This window comes from Fusarium falciforme, chromosome 13 (assembly GCF_026873545.1).
Source record: "Fusarium falciforme chromosome 13, complete sequence".
Lineage (NCBI taxonomy): Eukaryota > Fungi > Ascomycota > Sordariomycetes > Hypocreales > Nectriaceae > Fusarium > Fusarium falciforme.
The window spans coordinates 1,682,402-1,693,821 of NC_070556.1; the positions used below are offsets into that span (position 1 = coordinate 1,682,402).

Below are 11,420 nucleotides of genomic sequence, written 5' to 3' on the forward strand. Positions count from 1 at the left end.
CGAGAGCGGTATGGAGGCCGTAGACGAGCCGCTCGAGGAGATGGTATTCCTCGAAGAGGGCGGAGAAAGGGTCTCTCTAGTACAGGCATATCCGCACCGCGGCAAGCTCCTGGAGGATCTGTCGCTGTATGACTACATGTCGATAGTCAGGCTGAAGCGCAAGGGCAAGGGCGCAGGAACTCGGGGGGAGGTACAATTCGACAGGTCCTGGCCCCCCTCACAGACATGGGTGCAGGCGCTGCGAAAGCCCGGCGAACACGCCGTCGTCTGCTTCGACGGCTACCTGAGCACAGACTGGAGCGAGGAAACCGAGGGTTACTATAAGAGGTACGTGTGCTGACCACAGTGGCGACCCCTACGCAGGCCTAGACCGAGGATTGTGGGAGGGCTAACTTTGGCCAATGCAGGGCAGCGGTTCAGCACCTGGCCCTATTCGTCCCGTGGGAGTCGTTCTTGTCCGAGGGGGCGGGGGATATCAACAGCATATGGGAAAGACACAAGCAGGCTCTGCCTCGAAGGATATCATTCACGGTAGACAACATCCAATTACTTCACCGGTCTGCTGAAGACGCAAAGCGGGATGCCAGACAGTGGGCCGCGCAGTCCGGGGACGGGGACGGGGACGGGGATCCTGGCGTTGACACAGTCGGGCCAGAGTGTGATATGGAACCTCGGACGGCATACCGCTCGGACAGGGTCGGTACCGCAACACGGCTGCTAGACGTGTTGAGGCAGGCGATAGCGAGAAAAGAGATCACTGCTGGGTCGAAGGAGATCTCGACAATGGCACAGCAACTGAGTCAGTTCCAGCAGTTGGCCCTGTGCTCGACAGATGAGCTGCGCGGCACAATAGTTCCCGAGAGAGGACCGAGGACACTGAGCAGGGCAGAGAGGTCGTCGTCGTCGTCGTCTCCGGAGGCGGGCGTGCCGTGGCAGGAGCATGTCAGGTCCATCAAGTCGCAGCAAATGAGCGCCTCTAGAGAGAAAGAGAAGATGATCCAGGGAATACAAAGCCAGCCCGACAACGGCGCAGCTGACTCGCGGTCAGCTGTGTACAACGTGCTGAATGGTTTCGGAAACCACGAAGTCCGTCTTACGGCTACCGATCCGGAAGCCCCAGGCCGGTGCGTGGGGCCATCGGCGACTATCCAGTTCGGCCCGTCCACGTCATTTTCCGAGGCGGGGAGGCAACTGTCCAAGTCGTTTACACTCAACCGAAAACAGGGCATCGCCCTCCGACTACTATGTCGCCAACTAGACCTTGTACGCCGGGACGAGAGCGGAACCCCACAGCTCTGCCAATTTGTCGGAGGCGAAGGCGGCACTGGGAAGTCGCGCGTCATCGCGACCATCGCCGAGCTATTCGCAAGCAAGGGGATATCGCACCGTCTGCTGGTAACGGCGACCTCGGGAACAGCAGCCGCAAACATCGACGGGATCACCATCCATTCCGCCTGTGGATTCTCCAAAGATACAGCCCCGCGAGGAGGTCGGGGCTCAGACGTCGATGGGTTTGCAGCGTCCAGCTCGGCGAGTCTCCGAGTCGACGGACGAAGCACGGCGCAGTGGCAGGAGAAATGGCTGCTGATCATCGACGAGGTCAGCATGCTTGGCGCGCGGACCCTGTACGTTGTGAATGAACAGCTGCGCAAGCTTCGAGGGCGCGCGCAGGACTTCGGCGGCATCCCCATCGTCCTCTTCTGCGGGGATTTCCACCAATTCCGCCCTGTGCAGGAGAGGTCGATCCTCCTCCCGAGCACGGCCATTTCGTGGCATGAAGAAAAATCGTTCAAGGCGGAGCAAAGGTACCAGCACGATAGGGCGCACGCGCTGTGGAACAAGTTCACCACGGTCGTCATGCTGGATGAGCAGGTCCGCGCCGCCAGCGATCCACAGCTGCGGAGACTGCTAACGTGGGTGCGCCATGGGGTGCAGGACCGGTCGGACATGGACATGCTGAATCGCACCTGCTACGGGGAGAACAGACGGATCCCGTGGGAGTCGGGGCTCACCGTGGTGACGCCGCTGAACAGGAACCGCTGGAACCTAAACGTCGAGGCATCACTGTGTTTCCAGAAGGCGCAGCAATCCCGGCTGCGTATCTTCGTATCCGAGCACAGATGGAAAGACGGCGAGCCGACGGAGGAGGAAGCCGTCATGATGCTGAGCCAAGGTGACGACAGCGCCGTCCCGGTGCCTGCCATTTTCATGTTCGTTCCGGGTATGCCCGTCGTCGTAAACAAGAATACGCACCAAGGCCTGAAGCTGGTCAACGGGGCCAGCTATACGGCCTTGGACGTCATCGTCGACAAGGCATACCCGGGCCATCGGGTCAACGAGGAGACCCTACTGCATTTCGGCCCGCCGGCGGGCCTCGTGCTGGCGTCGGGGACGACAACAGACTTCCACTTCGTAGGAATGCCGGCCGGCACCATCCTCCTAACGCCGGTCAGTACCATGATAGAATGCCAGAAGAAGCGCCCGTGGCAAAGAAAGAATGTCAGCCGGCGGGGATTGCCATGCGCAGCGGCTTTTGCCTGCACGGATTACAAGGTGCAAAGCAAGACATTGGACCGGGTGGCCCTCGAACTCCGGGGCACGAGGACGACGAACATCGACGGCGAGGCTGTTCCAGCGCAGTGCGATCCTTATAGCTTGTACGTGCAACTATCGCGGTGCAGAACCATAGAGGGCATCACGCTTCTGTCCAAGGTGCGGGAGAGAGATTTCGTGGGCAACAGGGTGCCAGAGAGCATGGTTGCGGCAGAGGAAAGGCTGGAAAAGCTGAGCAACAAGACGATTAGGGATGCGGAGTGCTGGGACTGGTCCGAACAGAACTAAGCGCATGAATCAAGACCGGTAAATCTGTAACATTGAGGTTTCAGAATCTGACGCATGGGGTCCGACGCGATTTTTATTGGGTTGAAACTGAACGAAGTTTATTTACCAAAGCCACGTTAGTTATCTGATCGAGGACCCACACAAGTGGCCTGAGCTTTACAGATACAGAGGTAATAACACGAAGTCGACGCGTCGTCACGTTATTTGGGGCCAGAGGTAAACGGGGTGGGGCATAAGACCTTTCGTTCCTCAAGGCATTATCATCACTAAAACCATCTGTCGCAGGGTAGGCATGATCTTCGCGGCCTCATGAAACAACTGCGTTAGTAATCTAGCCGTATGCTTTAAGTAACTCTGCGGGATGGAATACCCCGCACAAGAGACAACTTCAGACAACAATCAATCAACACACTGCTGCTGCCCATTATCGTTTACCTGACCCTTGATCCTTTTAGCACGCTCAGTGCGACATCATCATACAAATCATTTCAAAGTCATCCATGAGCTCTCAATCAATCCCTGCAGAGGCACTCAATGCCTATGATGGCCATAGCTTCATCAACGAAGATAACAGCCGCCGCGAGCATGAGCGCGATAGCACCCGGCGACCAGTTTTTCCGCCTGCCGGAGCACGAGGCTTCAATTTCCAACCTTTCAATGTGGACAGACGCGAGCTTAAGGTCAACCAATTGCCACAAGAGCCGCTATACCTCTTCCAACACATTGTGCCTCTATCCCTATTAGAAAGTTGGGCCAACTACACAAATAATTGGGTCAGCAGCTTGCTAGAAAGGGGCGTTATTAATAGCTGGAACCATGACTTGGAAGAGGGATCGCGGCTCCAGGCTTGGCGGCCGACCACAGCAGCAGAGATATACATATGGCTTGCAATCCTAATCTATATAGGAATCCATAAGGAAATCGCGATCGAAGACCATTGGAAGACCCCTGAGCTTAGGGATCAACGCCCTGAACACTCAATCATCAAGTTCATGACCTATGACCGGTTTCAACTCCTGCATCGTCACCTTCGCCCTTTTGACCATACCAAATTTAGGGATGACGAGGACTTCCCTGAAATCTTCCAATGCGCACAATGCTGGTCTGAGCATATCCAACTTGCTACAACGCAGCTATGCGAGCCGGGCTCCCACCTTGCGATAGATGAGGGCATGATTCGCTATACAGGACGGAACTCGCAAGTCACATACATACCCAACAAACCTATTGACACACGGTTCAAGGTGTGGGTTGTGGCCCAACTTGGCATCTTCCTGAGGTGGATTTGGCACCAGCCCGGTGCAGAACACGGACCCGTTGGCGTTGAGCGTTCAAAGAGGAAGAAATCGGTATCTCAAAGAGGGAGAGGCGGCGGCCGAGGAAGAAGAAGAGGAAAAGCCAGCCGAGAGAGGGAAGCTGGCGAGGCTGATAAGGTTGAAGAAGTTATCCACGTCCTCACAGACGACGGGGATAAAGTCATCGCATTGAACTCGACTCAGAGCGTCGTCATGGCCCTCATGAACCTACTACCACAATTGACATATCATGTCTTTGTGGATAACCTCTTCTCATCGCCTGACCTCTTTCTCTCTCTTCGTCAGCATGGCCACGGTGCTACAGGCACAGCCCGCCCCAACTGCGGCATCTTCAAGGAGCTCGTTGATGCTAAAAAGAACTATAGGTTAGGGAAATCCGGGTTTAAATTCAACGAGATTAAAGTCATCCCTACCCCAGATAACCTGGTAGGAAGCCTTGACCCTATTAGCTATAATTCCCTTACTAGCTTATCTCTTCTTGCTATAGGTGAACCAAATCGCGTGGAAAGATAATGCCCTTGTGTTATTCCTATCAACCGTATTCAAGGGCGATGAAGGATGCGAGCGTTGGAGGAAGCGGCCATCCACAACAACCTCTACATCACGGCCAATACGACGCTTTTTTGGTGACGAGCCAGTCAAGCTTATATCAATCCCTACAGTGGCTGCTGCTTATAATAAAGAGATGAATCATGTGGATCGAGGAGACCAGAGGAGGGCATATCAGGGCTATGATCATGCTATCCGCCGCGGCGCTTGGCAGGCTCTCACTTGGACCTTCTTATTAGATATAGTCCTTGTGAATAGCTTCCTTCTGCAACTACCCGGGCAGCCAAGTTGGAAGCGATATATAAGTCAGAAATTTTGGCGCCGGCGCATTCATAATGACCTATTTAATGCGTTCCATAACGACAGTCGATCAAGGTAGGGGTTTCGAACCGGGAACGAGAAAACAACGCTGGAACAGCATAAATTTGTCCGCAGAGGGAAAAAATCCGACTGCCTTGCTTGTCAAGGCCATCAGCTTGGGCGACCAAGGTCACAAAGCTCGAGGAAGCATTTAGCGCCGGTCACCGGCAATGTAAAGAAAGTGAGGCATCAATCAATTTGGGGATCTGAGCCATGCGATGTCGCACTTTGAAACTCAGAAAATTGTTGGAACAAGTATCGCGGGCTAATTTAGGAGAGAAATGATGTACCTTTCATTCTTACAATTTAATTGCGCAGACACCCCTGTAGTGACCTGGCGGGAGGCTTCGCACAATTGAAGGGATAATGCACGTACCAGACCCCGCGTGGTGACCAGATCAGCTTATATGAGAAACGGCTACTCCTTGCAGGGATCTGTGCCAGAAGAATACGGCTTTGCCATAGATGAGCTTGATGAAGCAAACGAATCGGCCTACATCATGGACAAACGGGCTTTAAATTGGCGGATAAGTCAGTTTGGGCAAGGATCACTACATGTTCCTTTTGGCATCGATAGCCGCAAGGCTGATAATGCCAATCTCAAGGAATTGTTGTTGAATTGCGCAGTGATGCTGGGTGTGATTGATAAAATCAAGGTTGTTATCGTTATGGTGAGAGCTCCCTAGGGGTTTATATCCCATGCGATTCCATCTAGGACTTTCAACTTTCAATCTAGGACTTTGTGATGTGACCCTGAAGTGAGGGGGAAGCTCCCAATTATTCCAACAGGAATTGCTTTGGCCAACTTCCCCTGGGTTCCCTATCACAGAGGTTCCTCATTGTCAACGGCACCCGTTCGCCAATATACCTACTCGTCAGGGGTCCACCAGCTCTATCCTGGACCTGACCTCGACACTTGAGCGCTCTGCGACCGAAATGCAGCAACCCCAGAAGTATCCTCCGGTATATCATGATGCTTCCTCATTTGGAGCCGCCACTCATGATGAGTGGGAGGGTATAACTTATAGTTGTGCCTCGAATCATCTACCGTTTATTACAGCAAGCCAGTACTTCGGAGGGGCTGTTAATGTGGGAAATGCATATCGGCCTGGGTTTCCCAGCCAGTACCCATTCGCTTACGGCCTCCCAAACCCAGATGCGAACTGCGCAACGTTTCGTCCCCACAACGAGGACAGCATCGCTCAGCCTCCCCACAGCGGGCTCCTCTATATTGTTTTATTCAAGTGCGCCAGAGCCGATGTGTTTTACATTCAAGAGGGAACGGGCCTAACGGTCAGACCAGGCGACTTTGTTATTGTCGAGGCTGATCGCGGCACTGACCTCGGAACCGTAGCCAAGGACAACGTCGATTGGCAGACGGCCAAGGATCTCAAGGAGTATTACACTGAGGAGCATTACAAGTGGTTCATGATATATTCTCAGGGTACTGCTGCCGCCCTAGAAGTAGCTAGTGATGGTCACCTTGCCTCTTCCATTGGTCTCCAAGCGAGGGCAGTTGGAGGCATGGCATCCCCAAGCCAGCATCACACGCGGAAGCCCAGTGAGAGTATACTGCGACCCAGGCTTATTAAGCGTCTTGCCCAAAGCCATGAAGTGCACGCGTTGCGGGACAAGGAAGGCTTAGAGGCAAAGGCCAAGCGCGTTTGTATGCAGAAGGTTAAGGAACACGGTCTCAGAATGGAGATCCTAGATGCCGAGTTCCAAATGTGAGTGCCTGTGGTGGACTTGGACTTGTTAACTCTGGTGTTCTGACAAGCTCGTTGATACCTAGGGACTGGAGGAAGTTGACTTTCTACTACTTCGCCGACTCTTACATCAAATTCAACTCGCTCGTAACAGACCTATTTAAGATTTATAAGATGCGAATCTGGATGTCTGATATCACCCCGGTCTCTTTCGCGAGCCCAACTCTTGCCGTCCGGGCCCCGAGCGGTATGGGTCCTGGCGCCGTGGGAGCTGCCGGTGGTAGTGATGATCTCTGGAATTAATAGAACCAAGGACTGCACCAAGCGTCGGCTTCCACAGCCAAGATACGAGAAGGCCGCAGGTTTCGCCTTACACAATACTTGGGTCAGGGTTTTGATGGGTGAGACAGGATGAGACCCCGAAGAAGCTGTCGGCGGTGCAGAGGGTGACTTAGGCTTTTGAGGAGTCAGTGGTATGATGGGGATTAAACTCGGGACGAGGCGAGGAAGACCCTTCAGAGGCTTGAGGAGAATGGCGAGATTGGGCAGAAGTGAATGAGGCTTGGAAAGCAGGCTTGAGGTCATAACGTGAAATTTGGCATGAAGTATAGTTGATGAACCAGTAGTCGAACAACAAACATGATTTCATTCGAGGTCGTTCCTTGGATGCTTCGGTACTCACTTTTACTTGGATATATGTGCAGCTTCATTCGCCTTGTCTGGTTAAACAGAGCCGTGTGTCTAAAGAGGTCTGAGGCTATCTTGTGAACGCTCTGCCCCTCCCCTCAAGGAGCGACGGCCAATCCCTTCACCTTATGAATCCTTGCACAATTTCCACACACCTCCCATAGTCCGTCTTCGGAAAGTTGGCTCTCACCCAGCCAAGATCTGGGTCAATCGCGAACGTCAAGAACCGCCAGTACAATGCCCTCACGAGTAGCTGTATGCGCACCTCATCTGTACCGAGCATTTCAACGAGCTCTCGGCCACGGCCATGCCACGCAAGACCATCAGCAACGACGATCGCCTCTGCATATGCTGCAGGTCGCCAGTAGAAGGTGATGTCGATGATGCCAAGAGGGATGTCCGGATTGTCGTCGAAGAGAACGTTGCCCGTCATGTCTCCATGAATCAATTCATTCTTTAGATCCGATGGCAAAGGCTTGCGCAGTTGAAGAAGCTGGTCCAAAATGGGCTGGATGATGGACAAGATCTCGGCGTTCACGTCGGCCACCTCGTTCAGCGTCTTCTCTTCCCACGTCACAAGATCCGCTTCGGTCCACCGATTCCGCCTTGTCGCTAGAAAATCCGGCTTTTCAAGACCAAGCTTGGCAACATCAGCGTGGAAGGAGTGACAAGCCTTGAGAATGGCTTCGAAGTTGGGCTCCCATTTGCCTGGGAGGAATGTCCAAGCTGTCCAGCCTTTGTAGACGAAGCCGTGCTCAGATCGAATTGGCCGCGGCGTCCGGTACTCGGATGACTCGGGCGCAGTGATGGATTCGCAGAAGGTCCCAACCCATTCTGATTCTTCATCGTCGTCTGAAGACTTGAGGATCGTGTCGCCCGCTCTCAAGCATAAGCCCCTGCCACCGTTGATTGGGACTGGCGGGGTCGAGATGCAAAAGGCCTCTAGGACGTCTTCGGTTGGCTGCATCATTGGGCTTTCGCCTCCAACAGATGTCCTTTGACGTTTCCTCGTCGTAAGGTTATTCGTTGCTGTGATGAAGGCATAAAGAAGTTGACGCCTTGTCGCTGTCGCGTAAAGGGCGCAAAGGCAAGGGCGTGAGGGGTTGCTCGTCGCCGATGCGTCACATCGTATGAGCCTTGGCTGGTATAATTGCCAAAGCGAATCAAGATAAAGTGCTTTGTTACTTTTAAGTAGACTATGCCACCCTTCAAACTTTCTATCCCCTTAGTTGTCGAAAGACTCCGTCTGGGTGATGTCGCAGGTACTGATGGGCCATGAGGATCAAATGAGCGCTTGATTTTCTATCTAAAGGAGTGACGAGAGTCCGTCTCTTATACCTGTGTTCAGTCTGCCGATCTCATAGGCAGTAGGCTGTTGCCTGAGGCTAGTTATGGTGTAGCGTTCACGCTGACCGTGAAGTTATTCACCATGGTTGTAATCCTTGCCCTTGACAGGTGACAACAGGGATGTCTGACCAATTAATCGCACAAGACGAAAGGTACATTAGATTCACAAATTGATTGATGCCTCCTTTTCTCTCATTGCGGTTCTTTTTATTGCTGATCGGCGCCAAGGGCCCTCTTGAGCTTGCTTGGGCGTCTTGACCTCAGCTGTCCAACCGGGTTGGTCCTGACGAGCAACGCAATTCGCTATTTTCCTTCGGACAACTTTATGCTGCGCCACAGGCATAAGTTAGCCTCCAGTCTAAAATTACGCATTGACTGACTTTCCTTATCTCCTCAGCTGTCCGAGCCCTCCAAGCCGTACCTCGCCCCATTGTTAGATCGTTAACAGATTAGCACCTGCTGTACGGGGTCATAAGGCGCGTGACTGTTAAGGCGTTATTATAGGTCTACCTTTGTCTCGAGTAGAATATCGCAGAAGATAAAGGTATCGCGACTACCAAGTGCTCTGATTAGTCTGGACCCCCCGCCGTGACCGGCTTGGAGGGTTCGGACAGCTCAGGAGATTGAACGATTTGAACAGCCCGTTACAAATACGCCGGCGCCACTTATTTTGGGCTATCTATCGCTTCTAGTTAGGCTGCCTATAAAGATGAAGGTAATTATTACAAGGACCACATCAAGCAAGAAGGACCAAGCGAAGGCCTACCAAACGCCGCAGCAAATAAGATGATCATGGCCCCCACCTGATCTCCTCGACCCACATGATTCATCTCATCGTTATAAAAAACAAGAATTCTAGGGATGAGTATTAGCTTAACAACCTCGCCACTAAAAAACCGCTGCCTCAGCTATACTCATACGTAACCAAGTTAACAGCTTGTTCCTCCCGCGAGGACTCCTTTCATCACCCTTAAACACAATTAGTGAGAATAACCGAGCCTGTTGACTTTCCACGCAATTTCGTTGCCCTAGGAAGGGAAGAGGCAGATAAAAAAGTTGGTATCACACTAAAGTAGATAACGTACGTGATAAGCGAATGTCGCAGATAAGCGAATGTCGCACTGAGCTGCATGCTCACAACTTCCTACCCTGTAAAATCACACACGAGACTCGAAATCAACTCCAATCAATTGGCAGCCTATTCTTAAGACACTGCTACTTCAATTTGACATCTTCGTGCGTTATGTCCTGTCTTGCCGCACACGCCACATCGCCGTTCCTTCGTTTCCGGCCCACGCTTCCGACCACCATTTCGACGACTTTCTCCTTCCAACTGCACATTTACCTCTTGCTGACTGTGCAAATCTTGCCCTTCACCTAGAGTTAGACTCCCTCCATCTCGCAAACGTTTCTTTTTCCTCCGTCGACGTCGGCTAAGTATCTCATTCTCCTGCCGAAGGATCTGGTTTTCGGACCTCAGCAAAGCGATCTGATGCATGATTCCTTGCGTCCCCTTTGCAAACTGGTCCACAGCATGCAGAATCGATGCTGGGGAGCTTCCTTGATATCGAGATATTCGGTTCTTAATGAATTCGGATTGCGAGCTCGCCTCTGTCGGATTGTGTGGCGTCTGAGAGACCCAAGGTGCCGGTAGCTCGTCGACCCCTTCAACCGGTGTCGGCGTACGCAGCTTCACATCCAGTCGAGAAATTACACTTTCAGGGTCTAGAGGCACAAGGCCTGCTCCTAGAAAACCCCCCCGGATGTTTTTTTCCGTCATCGACTCTTGGAATGCGGCTAAAAATGCCGGAAAGAAATCCTCCTTAGAGATGTGCGTTGTACCCGCCCGCATTTTCTTCTCAATTTGCCGCCCGTATGCTTGCTTGAGCGGGCCAAAACACCCGACATCCAGAGGCTGAAGGATGTGAGATGAATGAGAAGGCATACAGAGCGCGATAATCTTATTTTCTTTGCAGTAGAGCTCGAAGTCGACTGAGAGGTGACTTTCGTGGCCATCCAGGATGAGGAGGCGATATTCACCAGTCATGCGAGGTTTGGTGTGTTTATCGAAATGCTGAACCCATTCCAGGCCTCTCTTGTTCGTCGTCCAGCCATTTTCGGTCGTGGCAAGAACCTAGTCGTGCGGTAGAGGGCTGTCTTCGTACCATGTCGAGAGGTGATATTGACCCGCAACAATGATGAACGGTGGCGCGCACCAACCCTCAGAACTGACGCCCTGGATCACCGTAACCCATTCCCGGTTTCCAGGCTGAGCCAATTTAGCGTTGGAACGTCTTTCCATACTTGTAACGACCAAGCCTGTTGAGATAACGCCCATCATAAAGCCAGTCTCGTCAAAGTTGTATATATCCGACGCCACGATGCCGTATTTGACGATTGTGTTCTCCACGAGCGTGAACCCAGCTCGAATGACCTCTGGAGCTTCGCATTGGGCTCTTTTGTAATCATATCTGTGAAAACGACGCGTCTTTAGCTCTGGTTGTCGCTTGACGAAGTTGGAAGCCCAGCGCTTGCCGACAGGGGACGCGTCGCGGTCAGCGAGTAGTTTATTGGCCATATCTTCCACGTCGCGAAGGCGGGGAGGAAATGCTCG

At 52.6% G+C, this 11,420-nt stretch overlaps 2 protein-coding genes across 2 annotated transcripts; one reads left to right on the forward strand and one right to left on the reverse strand.

The window, feature by feature from the left end:
• Positions 1 to 6,002: 6,002 nt before the first annotated feature.
• NCS54_01490600 (PSP1 C-terminal domain-containing protein) lies at positions 6,003 to 7,075 on the forward strand (the record flags this gene model as incomplete). Its single annotated transcript, XM_053160027.1, has 2 exons — positions 6,003 to 6,793; positions 6,859 to 7,075. 2 exons carry the CDS (start codon positions 6,003 to 6,005, stop codon positions 7,073 to 7,075), a joined length of 1,008 nt encoding a protein of 335 aa, XP_053016002.1.
• Positions 7,076 to 7,580: 505 nt separating this feature from the next.
• On the reverse strand, positions 7,581 to 8,426 carry NCS54_01490700 (Hypothetical protein; the record flags this gene model as incomplete). Its single annotated transcript, XM_053160028.1, has 1 exon — positions 7,581 to 8,426. One exon carries the CDS (start codon positions 8,424 to 8,426, stop codon positions 7,581 to 7,583), a length of 846 nt encoding a protein of 281 aa, XP_053016003.1.
• Between the last annotated feature and the right edge of the window lie 2,994 nt (positions 8,427 to 11,420).